The sequence below is a fragment of the Hyla sarda genome, chromosome 12 (genome assembly GCF_029499605.1).
Source record: "Hyla sarda isolate aHylSar1 chromosome 12, aHylSar1.hap1, whole genome shotgun sequence".
Taxonomy (NCBI): Eukaryota; Metazoa; Chordata; class Amphibia; order Anura; family Hylidae; genus Hyla; species Hyla sarda.
Genome location: NC_079200.1, coordinates 42,475,355 through 42,500,090, shown reverse-complemented (window position 1 = coordinate 42,500,090; position 24,736 = coordinate 42,475,355). Strand labels below are relative to the sequence as shown.

Sequence of the window (24,736 nt, the reverse complement as noted above, 5' to 3'; positions counted from 1 at the left end):
TATCTTGGCGGAGTTCCTGACGCCTTTCGGAAAAACGCATGTCAATGCGAGTGGCTAGGTGAATAAGTTCATGTAGATTAGCAGGAATTTCTCGTGCGGCCAGAACATCTTTAATGTTGCTGGATAGGCCTTTTTTGAAGGTCGCGCAGAGGGCCTCATTATTCCAGGACAATTCTGAAGCAAGAGTACGGAATTGTACGGCATACTCGCCAACGGAAGAATTACCCTGGACCAGGTTCAACAGGGCAGTCTCAGCAGAAGAGGCTCGGGCAGGTTCCTCAAAGACACTTCGGATTTCCGAGAAGAAGGAGTGTACAGAGGCAGTGACGGGGTCATTGCGGTCCCAGAGCGGTGTGGCCCATGACAGGGCTTTTCCGGACAGAAGGCTGACTACGAAAGCCACTTTAGACCTTTCAGTGGGAAACAGGTCCGACATCATCTCCAGATGCAGGGAACACTGGGAAAGAAAGCCACGGCAAAACTTAGAGTCCCCATCAAATTTATCCGGCAAGGATAGGCGTAGCCCAGGAGCGGCCACTCGCTGCGGAGGAGGTGCAGGAGCTGGCGGCGGAGATGACTGCTGAAGCTGTGGTAGTAACTGTTGTAGCATAACGGTCAGTTGAGACAGCTGTTGGCCTTGATGCGCTATCTGTTGTGACTGCTGGGCGACCACCGTGGTGAGGTCAGCGACAACTGGCAGAGGAACTTCAGCGGGATCCATGGCCGGATCTACTGTCACGATGCCGGCTGGCAGGTAGTGGATCCTCTGTGCCAGAGAGGGATTGGCGTGGACCGTGCTAGTGGACCGGTTCTAAGCCACTACTGGTTTTCACCAGAGCCCGCCGCAAAGCGGGATGGTCTTGCTGCGGCGGTAGTGACCAGGTCGTATCCACTAGCAACGGCTCACCTCTCTGGCTGCTGAAGATAGGCGCGGTACAAGGGAGTAGGCAGAAGCAAGGTCGGACGTAGCAGAAGGTCGGGGCAGGCAGCAAGGATCGTAGTCAGGGGCAACGGCAGAAGGTCTGGAAACACAGGCAAGGAACACACAGGGAACGCTTTCACTGGCACTAAGGCAACAAGATCCGGCAAGGGAGTGCAAGGGAAGTGATGTAATATAGGGAAGTGCACAGGTGATAACCCTAATTGGAACCACTGCGCCAATCAGCGGCGCAGTGGCCCTTTAAATCGCAGAGACCCGGCGCGCGCGCGCCCTAGGGAGCGGGGCCGCGCGCGCCGGGACAGAACAGACGGGGAGCGAGTCAGGTAGGGGAGCCGGGGTGCGCATCGCGAGCGGGCGCTACCCGCATCGCGAATCGCATCCCGGCTGGCAGCGGGATCGCAGCGCCCCGGGTCAGAGGACGTGACCGGAGCGCTGCAGCGGAGGGAGTGAAGCGAGCGCTCCGGGGAGGAGCGGGGACCCGGAGCGCTCGGCGTAACAGGGGCCAAAGCAATCAGAGGGAGAGCATACAAATGAGAGTGCTGAAGATACCCGAGTACAGCACACGTGTGTTGGGGCCCCGTTCTGAAGATTCCCAGAGACCTCTTTTATAATTGCCCCCCCCCCCCCCCCATTCTCATGATTGTTGTTGGTCTCTGAGATCAGACACCCACCGATCATAGAGCCTTAGGTCATGGACACATGGGTGCAGTTTGTTTTGGGCACCCTCTGGTGGGTGTGGTTATGTAATTAACTTCTCCCCTTCACAAATATACATTCTACTAAGTGCAGCCTGTAACACTCTGCTCAAATCCTGGTTTGGTAGGCTACTTGGCTGGGCTTGGACTCCTGCTGCCATGCTGGTCCACTCCACTCTTCACAAGCCTCAGGCCCTCCCTGACTCTGGTGCACAGGCAGACGTCTGATGTCACCAATCCAACGCAGAAGCCCGCCGTCCGACTGTTAAAGCCAAGAGCTAAATGAAGACCCCGACTACATTTGTTGTATGGCAATAGCATGCTGTACTGTAGTAGTCAGCACTAGTTTTTGGCAGCACTTATGCCACCATTTGGCTGGGCCAGACAAGTGCACTGAGAGCTCATGGTCAGCACCCGCCTGGGTGCGAAGCACCCCATACACCCGTCTCGGCACAGCCCTGGACATATCCAACCTATATGCCATCAGTTTATGAGATTGGAACAAAGGCGCATAGATCATACCTGACTTTTGCCAATTGTGCAAATCAGAACTATATGTATACTTTATTTCTATGCATATAGAATTTATTTGCAGTCTGCATAGTCCTTAATACTATGCAAAAAAACTATAGGCATGGCTGCTGACTTTGACTAATACATTCCAAATACATTCCAAGTTGGGTTATTGCTTGGTCGATTACTATTCAAGTCATTGCTCCAGCATAGAAAAAAAAAAGTCTCACTGTAGCTGAATTATTCCCACGGAGAATATAGAACGTGGATATTTCCAAGCTTCGCAGCTTCTAGAGCCTAGTAAATAATCCAAAATGTTATAGAATGTCTGAAAGATGACATGCCAAACAGAAATATGGCCATAAATAAAATAAGCTAGTGGAGATTTAATCATCTTTATAATGATTGTGCTATGATCAGTGCCAGGAGAAAGCAGCACAACGTAAACACATCACTCTCCGCTGCTTTATCTTGTGGTTTCCTTGTGTGACTTTGTACCCGTGCAATTTGATCAAGAGGCAGAGCTGCTTTATTTCCTGGCCTTTGTGATAAAACATTTATCTTCCACGCTCTTTCTTTAGATATAGTTTTAGCTACATAGTTTGAAGCTTAGAAAAACAGTAGTAAAAACTGGAGGGCTGAGGATGCAGTAGAGGCATGAATGGGTTAGTTAGGGCCTGTTCACACCATTTTTTAGTGTACAAATGCGGTGTACGTTAGCATATCGTCAAAAGGATATGGTGATGTATACTGTGGGTTACTTTCGGAGGGCCCTTTGAGTTTATAGAGGTCAGCCCAAAAACTTGAGCTTTTAAAGGGGTATTCTGGCCAAATACATCTTATCCCCTATCCAAAGGATAGGGAATAAGATGTCTGATCATGGGGGTCCGCCGCTTTGACCCCCCAGCGATCTCCGTGCAGCACCCGTATTCTATGCGGGGCCGCATCTCCAGTCTCAGAAACCTCTTTGTTTCCGGCACTGGAGACGTGATGTCACGCCACGCCCCCTCGTGACATCACGCCTCGCCACGCTCCCTCCATTCATATCTATGGGAGGGGGCCTGACAGTCGCCACACCCCCTCCCATGGACATGAATGGAGGAGGCGTGACGTGACGTCACGAGGGGGCGTGGCGTTACAAGGGGGTATGGCATTACGTCACATCTCCAGTCCCGGAAACAAAGATAGGGGATAGGGGATAAGATGTATTTGGCCAGAATACCCCTTTAATATCATTTTATAGCATATGGTGTCCTGATTCCAAGGGTGTTTTTACTTTCTTGCTCGATTCCTGATATATATATATATAGGACATTTACTATTTAAATGTACTTTTCACTGAATAGTCAGATGGGCTGGAAGTTTATTGCCAAATGGGGGTGAATGCTAAGTCATGGGGGTATGCTTAGGAGGCTGAGGGGCGTGAATTTGCCTATTTTTCACCCCCATTTTGCAATAAAGCTTCTACCCATTTCTCTATTTAGTGAAAAGTAAAAGAGTCAACAAAATAGCAAATCCTTGCGGTGGCCCAGTACGGGAGGTTTTACCCCGTACCCTTGCTTCCCTGTCAGGCAACCTCCCTACAGTGTCCCCTGGGCCCGCTTGCATCTGTCCCCCCATGTAAATATGTTTCTAATGTATTATACTATGTAATGTGTTCAGAAAGTGTTGTCACTTTAAGACCCTGTGACTTGTCACGTGATTGTTACCCAGGAGGTACCAGTGACCAGGTGATCCCAGGGGTGACCTATGGGCTCCCTGCTAGTCTCCCCCATATAAACCCTGGGTGGAGTCAGCTCTCTTTCTTTCCTTACAAGTCTTTGCTGAGGTCAAGTCGAGTCCTAGAGAGTGTCCAGAGTCATTGGAGGCTTCAAGTCAAGTCTGCAGCCACAGTCAATTGCAAGTAAGCTACAGTCATAGCTTTGTCAGTCATCAGTCAAGTCAAGTCAGTCCCTGTTAGCAACTGTCAAGTCAGTGTGGCCTGCATTAAATTGCCCAGACCTACTACAAGTCCCAGCAAGCTCTTAAGGTCTCTGAGTCACTGGTCACCTCCGTGGGCCCTGGCTGAACTGTATACACTTTACCATCTGTCTACCCTCAGTAAAGCTACCGTTATGAATAACTTGGCGTCAGAGTCATTACTGCCCCCGTTAGTAGCCCAGGATCTAGCAGTATACCTTCGGGTGGTATCAAGGATAAACCACGCCCTGGTGTCACAAATACCATCGTGCTATCTGCCCCTAGGATAACAACATCTGCCCTCATCACACCCCACTACCACAACCCTTGGTGTCACGATCAGGATACGGGTGTGCGCCTTATGTGACAAGTCATCCCCAAGTCTGAACTGTGTCCAGTATTGCCAGAAAGTGTACGGGACTTTGTCAGAGGAAAATGTTTTACTCGTGGCACTTGTGATATAGAGGGGAGGTGAAGAAAAGACTGTTATCTGCCATTGAGGATAGTGCTGAAGTCGTGAACACTATGTGCAAAATTCGTGCCGAAGCATTGTTACGTGCCAAGATGTCTGCCACCATACCTGAGAGGGTTAATCTGTTGGAAGAAAAGCACGCCCCTGGGCATGAAAACCAAGTCGCAGTTCCTAATCCTAAATGGAACTTGAAAGGTCCGCCTCTTGTTGCCAGGGGAGCAGAAGAAGAGGACACACCGCTGAGTCACTTCCAGTCCCAGGACCTGCTGATGATGAAGTTCCGGCCAGCAGCCATTTTGTTGGAGACCAGTATAAGAAGCAGAGCGGAGCCGGACCTCTTCAGTCTTGCGGAAGTTCCTGGTGAGAGCAAGAAGATAGCAGATATGCAGCAGAGCACGAGAATAGAGAGTCCCAAGATGGCACCAGAGGCCGGGCAAGTTGCCGCGGCCATGGCGCAGATGTTTCAGGAGTTAACGGATCGTCTGCAGAGATTCTCCATCGGGGCCGAAGACACCCACCTGAAGGTTCCATTGCCCGAGGACGATGGGCCTGCAACTTTGGCTGGTGAAACGCCTGCATCATCGCGAGGATCGTCGCCGGTGAGGCTGTCTCCCCATCACTGGACCTGGGGACCCTGGGCGGAGATCCACACAGAGAAGTCGGAAGTGAGTACCCTGGCCGAGGCCACATTCTCTACCTCTCCATCTACCTTCAGTCCAGAGAAAGAACCCCAGGTCCAGCAGCCCCTAGAACGTCCCCAGTCACCACCCTTACCTAAGTGGCTATTCGGCGATAAGCCTGCATCAATCCGGTTTATGAGGGACCATCTCCTACCCCTGCCAGGGAAGTCCCATCCTTCTGTCCCAGCCGCCCAGGCTGAGAATGCCAAGCGGGAGGCCGAAGTGGCTGCCATAATGGAAGAGTTAAGGGCACAGAGGAGAAGAGAATATGGTCCTGAAGTAGCGCCTTATGTAGTATGCCAAGTCCAGCAGCAGGACACTAAGAGCCTTTAGGCCTTGTATATCAGAAGGCTGGATCAACCCTGAGAGGGAGAGCCACCCCTAGAGCGGCGGAGAGCCACAGTCATCAAGTTCGACAGAGTGAGGGGGTATGGCAAATTAATGGGCTGTCACCACGGTGATACTATTCTGGTCAACCGGAGAGCAGTAAAGAGAGACTACCTCCCTACACCTCTACACTCCCTAGAGTGCGGGGAGATTGTAGAATACACCCCGGTACAGAGCTTGCCACTTGGCCCAAGAACCCAACACAAATCCCCTTCACCTACTTCCCCTCTGAAGATTGGGATTCAGATCCATTTGGTCTCCTGCCACCAAGCATCAAGGGAAAAGTCGTCCAAGAAGAATGGTATCCTGAGTCACCTGTTATGAACCCCAGATATCTGCATCGAGGGTCTTCTATAGATGTGCACAGGCCTACTACTGTGGTCGAGGAGGTTTAGCCTAACCTTAGCTTAGCCTTGTGGTCTAAGGTACATGTCCCAGTCAAGGAAACAAGCTGACCATCGAGGTTGGGATGGAATGTTGCCAGGCCACAGTGCTTCAGTCTTGCAAGATGTTTGCTATTTTTTGAGTCGAAAAGACTAACTGTATTTTATGCGGAAGCATTGTTGTTATTACAGGTTATGCAATGTTCAAGAAGTGCCTGACGAACTTGTCAAGAAGTTTATTTGCAACCATATACATAAGCATATGCCCGGCTGGTAGCCGTGATTCTTCACTGAGAACTTAAAACATTTCTTCCTGTCCACGTGTACAGGGCACTCTACTGGCCAGAGGGTTTCCCTGAAGTATAAGTTAAACACAAGTAGGGAAAAAATATATTATGCACAAATAACTTTGTTGTACAGTATAAAATTGCCTCTTGAGTTCTGGGGAAAAGGAGCTAGTGCCGATGGGCCACAGCAGCCAAGGCATTGGGTAGATAACCTCCGGGCAGCCCAATTCACAACTTATGCATATTAATGTTCTGAATGTGTTAATAAAGCAGTTGCAAAGTCCGTTAACCCCCACATGGTTATTTCTCTAAAACACAGGAGCCTGTACGGACATTTTTTGCAAGATGCTACATGGACTCATTTCTTTTTTGTCTGCCACAATCAGACCTGTGAAGGACTGGGTGCCGAGGATGGCTGTGCATAAGATGGGGGGGTTGTGGTGGCCCAGTACGGGAGGTGTTACCCCGGTCCCTTGCTGTCCTGTCAGGCAGCCTCCCTACAGTGTCCCCTGGGCCCCCTTGCATCTGCCCCCCCCCCCCATGTAAATATGTTTCTAATGTATTATATCATTTAATGTGTTCAGAAAGCATTGTCACTTTAAGACTGTTGATCATGTGACTTGTCATGTGATTGTTACCCAGGTGATCCCAGGGGTGACCTATGGGCTTCCTGCTAGTCTCCCACATATAAACCCTGGGTGGAGCTAGCTCTCTCTCTCTTTCCATACAAGTCTTCCTGAGGTCAAATCGAGTCCTAGAGATGTCCAGAATCATTGGAGGCCTCAAGTCAAGTCTGCAGCCACAGTCACTTGCAAGTAAGCTACAGTCATAGTGTTGCATTATGCGCAATGGCCGCACACGATGGCCATGAGCGCATGGTCCCATTACCTGCTGTAGCGCCTCTACTCTGCTCTGGCGGGTGTGTCCCCATCCTCTAGGGAGCTTTAAGATTTAAAGGGCCAGTACGCTCATTAGTGTAATCCACCTGTGGCTCATTTATAAATTCCTCCACCCTCCTCAGTTTCCTTCCGGATCTTTGTTGCCTTGAGCCTGAGAGAAAGCATTCCTGTTATTGCCTTGCCGTGTATCTGATCTCTTGCTTTGTGGCTCGATCTTGCTCCTCTGCCGCCTGCCTACTGACCTCCTGCTACGTCTAGACTACGCTACTGTGCCGCCTGCCCTGACCTTCTGCTATAGAGACTACGAGCTGCCTTATTCCTCCTGTGCCTCACATCTCCTCAGCCGCCTGTGTGGTCGAGCCGTGCCAGGGGTAGGTACCTGGGTGTCACCTGTAGCAGCAAGTCCATCCCGCTTTGCGGTTCTGGTGAAAACCAGTGGCACCTTAGACTCAGCTCCCTGGTACGGTCTGGGTCATCTGCCACACAGGCCCAGCGGATCCACATACACCGGAGTTCCTGTCTTCAGAAACGTGAGTGTTACACATAGCTTTGTCAGTCATCAGTCAAATCAAGTCAGTCCCTGTCAGCAACTGTCAAGTCAGCGTGGCCTGCATTAAATTGCCCAGTCCTACTACAAGTTCCAGCAAGCCCTTAAGGTCTCTGAGTCACTGGTCACCTCCATGGGCCCTGGCTGAACAGTATAGACTTTACTATCTGTCTACCCTCAGTAAAGCTACCGTTATCCGTAACTTGGCATCAGAGTCATTATTGCCCCCGTGCCTAGCCCAGGATCTAGCAGCATACCTTCGGGTGGTATCAAGGATAAACCACGCCCTGGCATCACGAATACAAGGGGTTAATGCCATCTGCCCCTAAGGTAACAACATCTGCCCTCATCACACCCCGTTACCACATCCTCTATATCTCAGGAACAAAAAAGTAAATACACAGTTGAAATCAGGGCACCTGAGGGTATAAAGTTATATATAAACTCAGTTTATTTGGATGGACCCCAGATCAGCTTTAATGGACTGATCACAGTCTAAAAGTGACTACATTTGGTCCATTTCCCGAACATATGTTATGTGTGCTGCATGCAGTGTTATACCACCATTAATTTAGGTCTTTAGAGTGAGTAAACCCCTTTAAAGGGATACCCCGGCCCTGAGATAGGGGATAAGATGTCTCATTGCGGGGGTCCCGCTGCCAGGGCGTCACGCCCCCTCCCATAGACTTGCATAGCGGGGGCGGGGGTGACGTCACAAGGGGGTGGAGTCGTGACGTCGCGATACTCCGGCCCTGTGGTCGCCACTTGGCTGTTTGTGAGCTGGCACCGCGGCGTGCAGCTCAAACAGGTGGGTAGCAAATACAAGATTGCGGGGGTCCCCTTTGGATAGGGGATAAGATGTCTCAGGGCCGGAGTACCCCTTTAAGACTGCGAGAGAGAGATTTCTGTTAATGTAATATGACAACTTTCCAAGCAAAGATTCATGCATTTCATTGACATTGTGGTCGGGATGTTTTTACAGGAATCTCTAAGCAGTGTCAAAGGGATGTATGTACTCTTCTATTCCGGAATTCAGTTTCAGTCCAAGATCACTGACTTCACTAGTGTGATCTTCTCACATGTCTGACAACACATCAAAAGATTCTTTTCACTGCTACATTAACACAACCATGTCAAAAGAAAAAATAAAAGAAAATACTTGAAACCCAGCATGAGAAGATTGGTGTCCTTGTTTGCAATCCCAGAGAGATACTTATGACATTTTTAATGTACGATATAATGATTAGAATGCCCTTTGAAAATGGCTTTACTAAGTTATAATTCCCACCACACAGAGTGGTGGCAGCACTTAGGGCTTATAATAAGATTTGCTTTTGCTTATTTATACCAAAATGGATGCAGAACGCACGTTATACAACAGCGGACAATATTATTATTTTTATTTTTCAGCCTCCTGCACTGATACATATTTTATATCAAACTCTTTGCCAGTCTGGCGATTACACTGCTGAAGCCTTGGGCTATATTCATATCAGCATCCTACATCAAACTAAGCCCCAATAGACTTCAATGGGATTCCACACTCCCATTCACACTTCAGAATTTCCGCATGTGGATTCTGCATGGATTCCACACGGAATCCGCATCGATTCCGCACAAAATCCTCACAAGCCAGAAACCACCCAAATGAATGCAGACGTGGGATTGGTGCATATGTGTGGAAATTCTGCCGTGTGATTATAGCCTCAAGACCCCCATACACATTAGTGAAATGTTTACCAATCCAGCAGGACCGTTCAACTCCCCAATGTCTATAGGGTCCTCTTAAATCTCCCCTGACAGATGTCACCAGAAGTGAGATAGATCAGGCATATTGGTTTTCAACTACCCAACCCATTTGATTTCAGAGTGATAAGGGGAGAAAACTGGCAGTGGCTTTCCCCTCCTCTCTTCATTCAGAACACATAAAAGCTCAGCTAAGCTGAACATTTATGTGTATTGGGCGTTTATGTGTATAGGCACCTAAAGGCTATGTTCGGATGACTGGGTTTTTCATCTGAAAGATCTGTTGTAGATCTACAGCAGAAATAAAAAAATATATGCCCATACTTTACCTTCTATGCCACAGATATTGGGGTGGAGATTTAGCCTATTTAACCCCCATCCTGCAAGAACGCCAAGAAATCTTCAGTATACTGGAAAAATCAATGCTGTATAAATGACACCACTGGTTCTATGTAGAAATTCACATGGAATTTCTCCGGTGTGTACACAGCCTAACACCACTCTGATCTTCCTTCCACAGTCACAGAGGTTCAGAAAGCTTAGATGTAATGCTGTTTGCAAGATTCTAAGGTTCTAACAAAGTAATGAAAAAGTGAAAAATAGACCTATATGACCATACAAAGCTACTTTTTTTGTTATCCATAAAAAAAAATATCATGGTTGACAGCAGGGGTCAAGTCCTGGGAAAGAAAGTGTGGGAACTCACCCAAGATTTCCACTTAAAGGAGTACAAGACATCTTATACCCTATCCAAAGGATAGGGGATAAGATGTCTAGAAACGGAGTACCTCTTTAAGGGCGTGTCCTGCAGGACTCCTACTAATCGGAACTGCGTTCCTGCTGTGGAAAAGGTGCAGCAACTCCGTTCCCATGAGTTCCTGCAGGACTTGAGCCCTGGTTGACAGGTACAAATAAATCAGTGAGCTAACAGCAGCTTTGATCTGACCTTTAAGCACAAAGTAAATGCAACCAGCTCTCACCCACAGTCGATCCAGAGCACAGATCCAAACCATTCAGCAGCAAGAGAACAACGGACCAAAGGGACAAGCTCCCAGAAAACTTCTTCTTTATAAAAGAAATTCTAAACATATTTATACCCACAAAGACAGATAGAAAAATGGGTTTTTGACGTGTTTCATCAAAGCCTTATTCATAAACCAGGATTACTGAAATGCGTCAAACCCATTTCTCTTTTTTTTGTGGATGCAAATATGTTTTAAAGTTGTTATCCAGGGAAAAAGCATTTTTTTTAAATCAACTGGCTCCAGAAAGTTCAACAGATTTATAAATTACTTTTATTAAAAAATCTTAATCCTTTCAGTACTTATGAGCTGCTGAAGTTGAGTTGTTCTTTTCCGTCTAAATGCTCTCTGATGACACGTGTCTTGGGAACCGCCCAGTTTAGAAGCAAATCCCCATAGCAAACCTCTTCTACTCTGTGCAGTTCCCGAGACAAGCAGAGATGTCAACAGAGAGCACTATGGCCAGACAGAAAACAACAACTCAACTTCAGCAGCTGATAATTATGGAAAGGATTAAGATTTTTTAATAGAGGTAATTTACAAATCTGTTTAACTTTCTGGAGCCAGTTGATATATAAAAAAAAAAGGTTTTTCCTGGAATACCCCTTTAAATTTCTTTAATAAAGAAGAAGTTTTCTGGGAGCTTGTTCCTCTGGTTGGAGCTTTTATACCACTGTAAACATGTTGGGGATAGTGAAAGATTATACACAATTGTTCTCAAACATGTGGAGGTAGACAACAATTAAACAAAACATTTATATCCACAAAGACAGATAGAAAAATGGGTTTGACGCATTTCAGCAAAGCCTTATTCATAAACCAGGATTACTGAAATGCGTCAAACCCATTTCTCAGTTGTTTTTTTTTTTTGTGGTTGTAAATATGTTTTAAAGAGGTATTTTTTTGTACCCTAAAATGAATAGAATGTGGATGTATTCAGAATTCATAAATAAACACATTTTTAGAAGGAATAACCCTATGGAGTGGTTTTCTATGTAAGTAGCAAGCTCATAACCTGCATTTTCAGACTTTTTCCACCATCAGGTTCTCAAAAGTCCAAGATCAGGATGCCCAAGTGGTGCAGGGGATAACCTCTCTACAGGCCACTCTATCTTTTAAGAAAGTTACCATCACCATGACCGTCCAGATATTTAGCAATAAGCTAAAGCTTAGGGTTTTTTTTGCCATAATTGGGCACCAAAGATCTATAAATTAATAATCAGCTGGGTACAGTATCTGGCAGTGGTCTGTGTGGCTCTCCAGCTGTTATGAAACTATAGCAAGTGGCTCCGAGGGCCTGCTGGGAGTTGTAGTTTCACAGACTGGAGACCATTCATCTAATGCAGTGGTCTTCAACCTGCGGACCTCCAGATGTTGCAAAACTACAACTCCCAGCATGCCCGGACAGCCAACGGCTGTCCGGGCATGCTGGGAGTTGTAGTTTTGCAACATCTGTAGGTCCGCATATTGGAGACCACTGATCTAATGCAAGACTGAGAGCATTGCAGCTAACCCTGTCAGCGCTGACCATACAGATATTCGACTGGAGGTGACATCTCAACATCCCGCAGTCATGGACAATATCATCACATCTTCAGGAATCCTGTCTGTGTGTAGTACTTATGTTAGTTTATAGCCCTTGTGCTCCCGTGTAGATGTTGTATCTAGTGTTGTCTTTGGGGTTTTGTCTGCATGCGGATATTATCTATGGGGAATGTATTTACATGTTTTAAGCATATTAATGGATAACCATTATTGTGTTTTCTTTTGTGCCAGAGAGGTGAGTGTCACTTTTATGTTTGTTTCAGCAGGGAATATGAAATATTGTTTGTGCAGGAAAAAAAAAATTGACCTTAAATTATATGTGCACCTTGGAGTATAATTTCTTATCCTCATGACATTTCATAGGATCATATAAGGAGACAGTATCTGTGGGGGGGGGACAAAATACTGGGACTTTCATTGATTGCTAGAACAAAGGAGCCTAAAGCGGTCTTGTAAGTACTGTACCCCTGTAGGGCCCATCGGGTTCACTCGGCAGCAGTACTGTCCTGACATTCACTCGCCAGTGATGCTGAGCACAGCTGACAGGAGCCTAAAGGGCACGGCTCTTAAAAGGATGATTCAGGCCCCTTTGTTCTATCAATTGATGGTGGTCTCAGCATCAGGACCCCACTGATATCATCTCCTGCCATGTCTCTATAACATCATGCAAAAAAAAAAAAACTTTTTTAAGTAGACGATATTGAAAAATAATTTTATAAATATTTATTTGGTCAAGTTACTAGAGGCTCTTCAGCTGCTGCTTCCTCTTTTTTTTTTTTTGGAGAAAGAGTTGTCACCTAGCTTTTTTAGTGTATGTAACAGCCTATTTTGTAGCAGCTTAGTTGGAAGAGATGTATAAGTCCATAACATAATAGATTTGTCATTCAGAAATCTGGGAAGGATGGGTGACAAATCCTTCAGATACTGCTGTGATAACTAACATTCTTCAAAATAGATATGACTAAGGCTGGGTTTACACCACATTTTTGCAATACAGTTTTGTATCAGGTTTTTGATTAAAAAAACGGATTCCTCAAAAACTGCATCAAAACGTGTGTACAAATTTTTATCTGTATACGGTTGAAAACCATATACTGTATGAAAAATTATATCCGGTTGCATCCGTTTTTTAAGAAAAAAAACTTATACGTTTTGAACTTTTCACTCCATTATGAATACAGTTTCACTTGTTTTATTGAAATTCCAAGAAAAAAAGCTGTGGAAAGTCAAAAACCGTATGGTGAAAACTGGATGGAACCGTACGCACATACGGTTCTGTACAGTTCCCATTGACTCCCATGTTTAAAAAAAAGTATACGGTTTAATACGGTTTTTCACCTGGACCAAAAACCGTCATAGGCCCCAGTTTTCTGTCCAGAGAAAAAAAGTAAAAAACCGTATGGTTTGAAAAACGGAGACAACCATATACATTATGGTGCATACGGTTTTGAATGGGAAGTCTATGGGCACGGTTTTCTGTACGGTTGCATACGTTTTTTTTATGAAACCGTATAGCAAAATCGTGGTGTGAACCCTAAGAGTGGTATCGTGGAGACCCATGCATCATACGGGCATTGATCTATCAGATCGGCACACTTTTAAGAAGCCTTTCATATGGCTCTACTATTGTTTAACCCTTCACTTCCACCATTGTAAGTTGCAGATCTCTTAGTACACGGGAGTACATGGGAGATGTGCGGCTAGCAAACAATGTTTTTTTCTAGCTTAAAAGATTCGATGAGCCATCGATCAAGCATGACTCGGCCCATTACACATGGCAGTATGTAATAGAGCTCTACCAAACAGCTGAACAGAACTCTTGGTAACTTGACTTTTTCTAGATTTTGGTATTTTAGCAGGTGTGAGTGTGGTAGGGATCCTCTGTGTGTGCGTGTGTGTGTTGTGATCTTGTCTTTACAGGATTCCTGTGTTCATTGAATCCATACAGTTTGCCTAGGATTATATTGGGATGGTGTTGGATATTGTACTCTGCCAGGGCCTCATGGTTTCTCTTCCCTTTTGAAAGGCTAATATTCATCCAGCGGCTGGATCTCAAGCAAAGATCATCTGCCAGGCAAGGGCATACATTTTCCTTCCTGCTCCATGTTAATCCGCTGGTAGCATGGAACTGCGGTGCATCTCATGTGATGGCCCAGGAGTGGGGACTTACGGACAGAGAGATTCTACACAGAGCATTTCAGCTAGGTCACTCCACAGCTGCAGGCCGTCCATGACATAACATGCACTGACAATGACTTACTTAATCATTTAAAAGACACATAGATGAGATCGCCAGAGATAACCCTCAAAGTGTATGACAAACACCATTAGATACAACATTTACCAGGGAAAGGCCAGTCCTCTCTGTCTGATCAGCAGATTGGGAGGCAATGTACGGCTCTGGTTAGAAAATGGAAGAACAATGGAAAATAGGAAATGTCAACACTTCGGAAAATGTAGTAAGTAGAGGGTATATGTTATTGACTAGCAATAAAAAACCAATGATGCTGCAAAGACTTGGTATCTGCAAATCATATAAGGATTATAGAGCAAATTGACCTTATACAGATCAGATATCAGTCTGTTAGTGAAACACAATAGGAAAAATGTAAATGTATCTGTCTATTTACCTCACATCTATCTCCTATCTATCATTGATCTCATACCAATCAATTTCATATCTATCTCTCTGATATCTATTTATTTATTTATCTATCGCATATCTATCTATCTCATATCTATCTATCTATCTCATATCTATCTATCTATTTATCGGTCTCATATTTATCTCTCATATCTATCTATCTCATATCTATCTTTCTCATATTTATCTATCTATTTATCTGTCTCATATTTATCTCTCATATCTATCTATCTCATATCTATCTATCTCATATCTATCTATTTCATATATATCTATTTATCTATATCATATCTATCTATTTCATATCTATGTATCTATCTAATATCTATTTATCTGTTTATTTATCTCATATCTATCTCATATCTATCTATCTCATATGTATCTATCTAATTTATTCATTTACTTATCTATGTATATATCTATCCATCCATGTATGTGTATATCTATCTATCTATCTAATCTATCTATCTCATATCTATCTATTTATCTCATATTTATTTATCTCTATCTATCTATCTCATATCTATTTATCTCATATCTATCTATCCATCTATCTCATATCTATCTATATATCTATCTATCTAATTAAATTTTTTACTTATCTGTCCGTCCATGTATGTGTATATCTCTCAGTATATATATCTATCTTTCGTTCTAACATCTACCTATGTATCTATCCATCTATCTCCTATTTCTCTATGAATCTATCTCATATATGATTGTCTGTCTATAGATAGCTTTGTCAGTAAGTTTTCATGTAGACTGAGATATGACATCTAAAATATCTTAAGGCTGGGCTTAAACTCTATGAATGGAACTTATCAACAAAGTGCGCCAGCATAGATTTTACTCTGAGGCGCACAGGCAGCCATAGATGTGCCTAATTTAGAGACCTGATCTTTCTAGTAAATTAGGAGCAGAGTACTGACCCTGCAGAATAGCTAACGATCAACGTGCAAAGTGGCCTTCTTAAGTAAATCTGGGCCTATGATTATGAAGGGTCCAATGATGATGGCGATTATTGTACTCAGAGTTGTACACACAGCAATTATTCCATTGGATGTCAATGATTCTACTATTTTATCGACCATGGCTGGCAATGTAAGGATATTCCTTCCTCTGCAGAAGACCCAAATGATTAGGGTTAGCGGTGGGATAAATTAGCATCATTAGAGAACAGTCACTATAGACTTAGGTGCAGCGGGCATTAGTAGATGCCATTGAAAGTAGATTAATAACACAAAAAAATACACCCACTGCCCTATGAATCCAAGTGACAATCGCTGATTGTATGGTCAGAGTAAATTAGTGCTGACTAATCAATATTGTCATGTGATGTGTTAGATGTATTTTCTGCTAGTAAAGAATAGTTAGATGTGCAGATTCATGCAAACTTTTACTATTGTTTCTGTGTTGAATTTTTTAAACTGCTATAATTCAGTGTACTTAATGTTCCCAACCCAGACACTTCTTAATAAAAAAAACCTTTAATCAGGAACCCCCAAGGGTATTGTCAGTGCCTCCATAAAATAGCCAAAGTCCTCCCATAACATAGCCAAGAACAGTACCATATAACATTTTCAGCCACAGTGTGCCCAGAACATTTCTAGCTTTAGATTCCCCTATAAAACTACCATATCCTCATAAATACTCCAACCACAATGCCCCCAGTATGGCAACAGAACCACAAAAATCACAATTAAGCACCAACTACAGTATTCCCATAGCATGTCCATCCATAATTACCCCATATTTTGCCAGCCACAGATCCCTCACAGCAGTTTCAGTACAATCGGCCCAACACATGGCCCCCTCTATTGTGCCCAAACCATTGCCAGCCACGATGTCTTAAGTACAAAATCAGCTTCACTGTCCTAAGAACATTTTTTTATTTCATTGTTTCCAGTACATTGCCAACCAATATGTTCACAGTACATTACCTGTTGCAAACCTACCCCCTTCTGACTCCAAAATACACCACCTATCCTTGCTCTAGCCAAAGTTACTACAGTTACTGAGCCCTTATCAAAAATACATGTATATCTGGATTTAGAACCCATATACAGAATAATGGGGCATTATAAACATATTTATATCACTGTCTAGACAAAGGTCCTGCTTGATTGTGGTGTTATGGTAAAAGGCCCACATTTATCCTCATCGACACTGATACAAGAATACAGTGTTAGACTTCAGATCCTTCAATATCCATATAGTGATGCAGATACATCTGCACTAATGTCTTGGAGCTCAGCATACCATCTGACAAGGTAGTGGGCCTTACATGGCCTTTGGGATCTTAAAAGGGTTTATACATATTACCAAATTGTTAGGTAAACAAACCACTAAAGGAAATCTATATATATCACTGTGGCTGTAGGTCATGGATATTACACCATTTAAAACGCTCAAGTGGCTGCATTTAGGTTTGGAAACAACATCAGACAAGATGGGTGTGCATCCATTGTGGCATTTCAGTCTTTTTTGGGTTTTGATTTGTGCATTTAGGTTTGGACATGGCCCCAATAACTGGTCTATGTGTCAAACCATGTTCAGGAGTAAACTAGTATGTAAGCAGCATCTGTTTACCTGTTTTAAACTACAAATTTCTAAAGTCAATAGGAAGCCTTAAAGGAATTGGCTCAGCAAGTAGTGTGTTAACAGAACAGGATGAATTCCCATTTTCTCAGCCATCAGGTTTAATATCCTGCTGAAAAATTGAGTCAGTCACAAAGACGTACAGGTCTGTTCATCATCAGCCAGCTTCCATTATAAATGAATGAGCCATATGATGATGATGTGAACTCAGCAGTACAACATCTGACAATGTAGTGGGCTTTACATAGGCCTAAGGGCCTTATTATCATTTATACATATTATCAAATCAGTAGGGAAACACCCCAGTAATTAAATATAAACATCACAATTAGGAATGAGCGAATCGAATCTGATGAATCCGAATTCGTTACGAATTTCATGAAAAATTTGCTTTGCAACTAATCCAAATATCGCCACGATTCGATCGCACGAATCACTTCATTAAAATACATTTAGTGCAGTCCAGGCTCCAGGGCATCAAAGATGGTGGCTCCACATGTCAGGACATGGGGCAAGGAACTCTGGGAAGGTGGGAACACGGGTAGACAGGATGACCCTGAATCACATGCAGCATGCAGCCTATCAGCAGCCAGACACCCCTGTGATGTCACAGCTCTGTATAATCGGCAGTCATCTTGCGGCCAGTCACTTCAGCGTTCTATTGCAGAGAGAGAGGGACAGAGAGCAGTGTTTGTTGCACAGAAAAACATAAAGTGCAACCTGTGCGTACATAGGTGGTGTACGATTTTGTTCCTGTTAAAGTCTTAAGGGCCTACTTACTGTGAAAGGCCAGCCAAAAGTACACACCTGCTGGTGTTGTAGACAAATACTGTTTTAAGTGTAGTGAAGCGTATTGTACTCCCCTCATAAATGCATACCACGTACCTACATCTACGTGGTGTACCATTTTGTTCCTGTTAAAGTCTTAAGGGCCTACTTACTGTTAAAGCCCAGCCAAAAGTACACACCTGCTGCTGTTCTAGACACATAGGCCTACATTTATCATTGTCTTTAGACAGTTTTTTGTGTCTAAAAAAGGGGCAAAAAAGGCGCAAGCAGGGTTTTTTGTGCCTTTTTTTGCCCCTTTTTGTTTACACATTTCTGCTGATTTTGAGTTGCAATCCATTGATTTTGAGTTGCAATCCACAGATTTTGGCAATAGACATGATATGGAAGGGATTTATCATTGCCCCTTTTTGTAAAAAGGAGCAAAAAAAGGCGCAAAGCCACTGAAAATTCTCTAAAACTACACCAGCCCAGACATGGTGTAGCTTTTTGGTGTATGTGTACACAGAAATTTCAGAAAATGTGGACCTGCACAAAATTTATCAAAGCTCTTTTACCTTTTAATAAATTTGGTGTTCCTACACATTATCAGCACACAAAAAAAGGTGTAAAAAAAATGCTTCACTTGCACTGCAATGATAAATGTGGACCATACTGTTTTAAGTTTAGTGGAGTGTATTGTACTCCCCTCATAAGTGCATATCACGTACGTACATCTACATGGTGTAACATTTTGTTCCTGTCTAAAGGGCCTACTTACTGTGAAAGGCCAGCCAAAAGTACACACCTGATGCTGTTTTAGACAAATACTGTTTTAAGTGTAGTAGAGCGTATTGTACTCCCCTCATATTCGCACTAATTATGTCAGGCAGAGAAGTGCGAGGACGTGCACAGAGGAGTGGCAGAGGCCTAAATTCATCAGGCGCAGGCAGAGGTCGCAGTAGACTAGGGGTGAGTGGCAGTAGAAGTCGTAGCAAGAGACCTGAGCTCCCGCTATCAGCTAGTGGTCGTGTCTCGACCAGCAACCCATCTGCCGTTATCGATAAGATTAACTCTGTCATCCACTTTATCACAAGTGACATATGACACCACCCCGTCAACAGTCAGTGGGCTCCTCAGACACAACCCTCAGTTGGCATGGCCCAGGAGCAGTCCCTATCCTCCCATTGCCTCTGTCCTAAGCTGTTCCTTCCCCCAAAGAAGTATCGTATGCTGTGTGTTCAGCTCCACTATTTAGTGAGGACGATCTACTAGAGGACAATCAGCAGCTACTGCCCAGCCAAGAAGTGGAGGAGACATCCGCAGCTTCCTCCTCTAGGTGGGCAGGTAGTGAGGAGGAGAGTGGCATGGGAGGTGGTGTTGCGAGCGTTCAGGCTCCTGAAGCAGACACTGTTGAGGAACCTGAGGAGGATATCAGTGACATGCAGACACAACTCGATGATGATGAAGCCGATCGTACTTTGGAGCCAGGTGCAGAAGGGGCTTCATCATCATCAGGAGAAGAGGGTTGCAGGTTGCCCGTGAGGGAGCATCTGAGCCAGCAAGGTGGTAGCATGGTTGGCAGTCAGCATGGTGGCAGAAGTGGAAATTCTGGAGCCAAACGTGCCCGGGGTAAACCACCTGCTTCGCGGCAGCCAGGGAGGTAGTTGAACAGGGGTCCCTGGAGTCGGCGGCAGTAACAGTCAGTCAGTGCGGACTGTTGGGTGGAAAATCAGCTACTCTGCGGTGTGGCAGTTTTTCATCAAGTATCCGGAGGATGTTAACATGGCCACATGCAATTAAAAAAAAATATCTTTAATCTTTGCAATTATGAGGCCCTATGGTCTCGTCAGGTTGCAGCTACCTCCAGGCTGTGTCATTCTGTCACCATATGGTCTTCTCTTGCTGCTGCCACATCCAGGCTTGGTCATTCTACCACATTTGGGTCTCCTCATGCTGGTGCCCCCTCCAGGCTGTGTCATTGTGCCGCCAAGTGGTCTCCTCATGCTGCTGGCACATTACATAAAAAATGTTATGCTAATCTATTTAAAATCTTCAATTTAAAATTTAAAATATATATATGAAATCTTTTCAATTGTGAGGCCCTATGGTCTTGTCAGGCTGCTGCCTCCTCCAGGCTTGGTCATTGTGCCGCCATGTGGTCTCCTCATGCTGCTGGCACATTACATACATTTTTTTATGTTAATCTATTTAAAATCTTCAATTTAAAATTTAAAATATGTATTTAATCTTTTCAATTGTGAGGCCCTATGGTCTTGTCAGGCTGCTGCCACCTCCAGGCTTGGTCATTCTGCCACTATATGGGCTCCTCATGATGCCGCCAATTCCAGGCTATGTCATTCTGCCACATTATAGCCTCTTAATGCTGCTGCCACCTCCAGGCTGTGTCATTGTGCCACCATAAAATTGATGTAATCTTTTCAAGACTGAGGTCCTCTGGTTGTCGAAATCATATATTACCTGTGGAATTACCACAAGACTCCACTGAGATAGGTTGGAGCGGTAACAATGAACCATAACTGGGGGGGACGGGAGTCACTGAGAGGCAGGGGCTGGAACAGGTGGTAGCTTGCCTCACGGCGGACCACCAGCTTGATGCTAACCAGAATGGGTCCTCAAAATAGGATTTTGAAAAGTTTAAATAAATTCAAATTAAATTAAAGAAAAATTACATTAAAAACCTCTTTAATCTCTTCAATTGTGATGCCAGATGGTCTCCCTGCTGCCACATCCAGACGCTGTGCAGCAGTGATTCTATTAATCTGCAATCTGTAATCTGCATGTCATACGGAATAACAGTATTATGTCACTAATACAGCCCACTCCCTATGAGTGTTACGACAAGGCAAAGTGTTCCCCACCCCTATTGAGGTTCTCTGTAACCCAGAAATAGCCATTTTTAATAGCGATACGCCGCAAACAAATTCGGACCAAACCGAATTTTCCCATAAAATTCGGCGAATCGGCCAAATCGAATTTTTCAAAAAATTTGCTCAGCTCAAATCACAATGGCTGTAGATCATGGATATTATACTATTGATACTGCACAGGTTATGTGATACAATATTGGTGAGCAGATGCTTGCTGTCAAGCTTCTCCCAGTACATAGATCCATGTCATCGGTCAATGCATTTTTTCCGTTTGTTTTTTACAGATCCAAGCAACATATCACCAAAAGACAAGACGCCTTCATGGTTTTTTGTGGGTCCTAATAACTGTGCTAAAACAGCCTTCAAAGACCAATACATTTGTTATGAGTCATAGACAAAGCCCAAATTTTTCATCCCATGTCCACCTCATCTTTCACACATCTAATTCTTTATATCTTCACAGTACTTCTTTAGTTTCCTTCCATTCATCTAATCTTCATCTCATTGCCTTTTACATTTCCATTCAATTCCGTCCACACCATCTTGCTACAGTTCTGTGCAGCATCTATAGAATTCATGGCTTATAAAATCATGGTCTTGTTCAAGCTGAAGTACAGGCATGGACAAAGTCCAGTAAGTGAGAGTGGGCTAGCACTCCTCTGTGCTCTCTCCTGTCTGATAGTACTCTTCTGTCCTCTCTCCTGTCTGATAGTACTCCTCTTTGCTCTCTACTGTCTGATAGTACTCCTCTGTGCTCTCTCCTGTCTGATAGTACTCCTGTGTGCTCTCTCCTGTCTAATAGGACTCCTCTGTGTTCTCTCCTGTCTGATAGCACTCCTCTGTGCTCTCTCCTGTCTGATAGGACTCCTCTGTGCTCTCTCCTGTCTAATAGCACTCCTCTGTGTTCTCTCCTGTCTGATAGCACTCCTCTGTGCTCTCTCCTGTCTGATAGGACTCCTCTGTGCTCTCTCCTGTCTGAAAATACTCCTCGGTGCTCTCCCCTGTCTGATAGCACTCCTCTGTTATCTCTCCTGTCTGAAAGTACTCCTCTGTGCTCTCTACTGTCTGATAGCACTCCTCTGGGCTCTCTCATGTCTGATAGCACTACTCTGTGCTCTCTCCTGTCTGATAGCACTCCTCTGTGCTCTCTCCTGTCTGAGAGCACTCCTCTGTGCTCTCTCCAGTCTGTTAGCACTCCGCTGTGCTCTCTCCTGTCAGATAGCACTCCTCTATGCTCTCTGCTGTCTGAAAGTACTCCTCTATACTCTCTACTGTCTGACAGTACTCCTCTTTGCTCTCTCCTGTCTGAGAGCACTCCTTTGTACTCTCTCCTGTCTAATAGGACTCTTCCGTGCTCTCTCCTGTCTGATAGTAATCTCTGTACTATGTCCTGTCTGATAGTACTCCTCTGTGGTCTCTCCTGTCTGATAGCACTCATGTGTGCCCTCTCCTGTCTGATAATATTGCTCTGTGCTCTCTGCTGTCTGATAGCACTCCTCTGTGCTCTCTCCTGTCTGATAGGACTCCTCTCTGTTCACTCCTGTCTGATAGCACTCCACTGTGCTCTCTCCTGTCTGATAGCGCTGTTCTATGCTCTCTCCTTTCTGATAGCGCTCCTCTATGCTCTCTCCTGTCTTATAGCACTCCTCTGTGCTCTCTCCTGTCTGATAGTACTCCTCAGTGCTCTCTCCTTTCTGATAGCACCCCTCTGTGCTCTCTCCTGTCTGATAGCACTCCTCTGTGCTCTCTCCTGTCTGATACAATGCCTCTGTGTTCCCTCCTGTCTGATAGCACTCCTCTGTGTTCTCTCCTGTGTGAAAGCACTGCTCTGTGCTCTCTCCTGTCTGATAGCACTCCTCGGTGCTCTCCCCTGTCTGATAGCACTCCTCTGTTATCTCTCCTGTCTGAAAGTACTCCTCTGTGCTCTCTACTGTCTGAAAGCACTCCTCTGGGCTCTCTCATGTCTGATAGCACTACTCTGTGCTCTCTCCTGTCTGATACGACTCCTCTGTGCTCCCTCCTTTCTGATAGGACTCCTCTGTGCTCTCTCCTGTCTGATAGGACTCCTCTGTACTCCCTCCTTTCTGAGAGGACTCCTCTTTGCTCTTTCTTGTCTGATAGCACTCCTCTGTGCTCTCTCCTGTCTGAGAGCAATCCTCTGTGCTCTCTCCTGTCTAATAGGACTCTTCCATGCTCTCTCCTATCTGATAGGACTCCTCTGTGCTCTCTCCTGTCTGATAGTACTTCACTGTGCTCTCTCCTGTCGGATAGGACTCATCTGTGCTCTCTCCTGTCGGATAGCCCTCCTCTGTGCTCTCTTCTGTCTGATAGTACTCCTCTGTGCTCTCTCTCCTGTCTGATAGCACTCCTCTGTGCTCTCCCCTGTCTAATAGCACTGCTCTGAGCTCTCTCCTGTCTGATAGTACTCCTCGGTGCTCTCACCTGTCTGATAGCATTCCTCTGTGCTTTCTTCTGTCTGATAGTTCTCCTCTGTACTCTCTCCTGTCTGATAGTACTCCTCTGTGCTCTCCCCTGTCTGAAAGGACTCCTCTGTGCTCTCTCCTGTCTGATAGTACTCCTCTGTGCTCTCTCCTGTCTGATAGCACTCCTCTGGGCTCTCTCCTGTCTGATAGTACTCCTCTGTGCTCTCTCCTGTCTGATAGTACTCCTCTGTGCTCTCTCCTGTCCGATAGGACTCTTCCATGCTCTCTCCTGTCGTAGAGTACTCCTCTGTGCTCTCTCCTGTCTGATAGCACTCCTCTGTGCTCTCTTCTGTCTGATAGGACTCCTCTGTGCTCTCTCCTGTCTGATAGTACTCCTCTGTGCTCTCTCCTGTCTGATAGCACTACTCTGTGCTCTCTCCTGTCCGATAGGACTCTTCCATGCTCTCTCCTGTCGGATAGTACTCCTCTGTGCTCTCTCCTGTCTGATAGCACTCCTCTGTGCCCTCTCCTGTCTGATAGCACTCCTCTGTGCTCTCTCCTGTCTGATAACACTACTCTGTGCTCCCTCCTGTCTGATAGGACTCCTCTGTGCTCCCTCCTTTCAGATAGGACTCCTCTGTGCTCTCTCCTGTCTGATAGGACTCCTCTTTGCTCTTTCCTGTCTGATAGCACTCCTCTGTGCTCTCTCCTGTCTAATAGCACTCCTCTGTGCTCTCTCCTGTCTAATAGGACTCTTCCATGCTCTCTCCTGTCTAATAGGACTCCTCTATGCTCTCTCCTGTCTGATAGTTCTCCTCTGTGCTCTCTCCTGTCTGACAGTTCTCATCTGTGCTCTTTCCTGTCTGAGAGCACTCCTCTGTGCTCTCTCCTGTCTGATAGGACTCTTCCATGATCTCTCCTGTCTGATAGTACTCCTCTGTGCTCTCTCTCCTATCTGATAGCTCTCTGTGCTCTCTCTCCTATCTGATAGCACTCTGATAGCACTCTGTGCTCTCTCCTGTCTGATAGCACTCCTCTGTGCTCTCTCCTGTCTGATAGTACTCCTCTGTGCTCTCTCCTGTTTGATAGCACTCCTCTGTGCTCTCTCCTGTATGATAGGACTCCTCTGTGCTCTCTCCTGCCTAATAGGACTCCTCTGTGCTCTCTCCTGTCTGATAGGACTCCTCTGTGCTCTCTCTTGTCTGATAGCACTCCTCTGTGCTCTCTCCTGTCTAATAGCACTGCTTTGAGCTCTCTCCTGTCTGATAGTACTCCTCGGTGCTCTCTCCTGTCTGATTGGACTCCTCTGTGCTCTCTCCTGTCTAATAGTACTCCTCTGT

The 24,736-nt window shown here is 45.1% G+C and overlaps 1 protein-coding gene across 5 annotated transcripts in view; it reads left to right on the top strand.

The window, feature by feature from the left end:
- KCNH6 (potassium voltage-gated channel subfamily H member 6) overlaps window positions 1-24,736 on the top strand; it is a 531,028-nt gene that overhangs the window by 493,236 nt on the left and 13,056 nt on the right. For 3 of the 5 annotated variants that reach the window (XM_056548169.1, XM_056548168.1, XM_056548173.1), the window contains one exon: window positions 14,102-14,149. The exons of the other annotated variants lie outside the window; for them this stretch is intronic. In XM_056548169.1, the coding sequence (XP_056404144.1) occupies window positions 14,102-14,149 (48 nt within the window). The remainder of the gene's footprint in view (window positions 1-14,101; window positions 14,150-24,736) is intronic. 5 annotated transcript variants of the gene reach the window in all.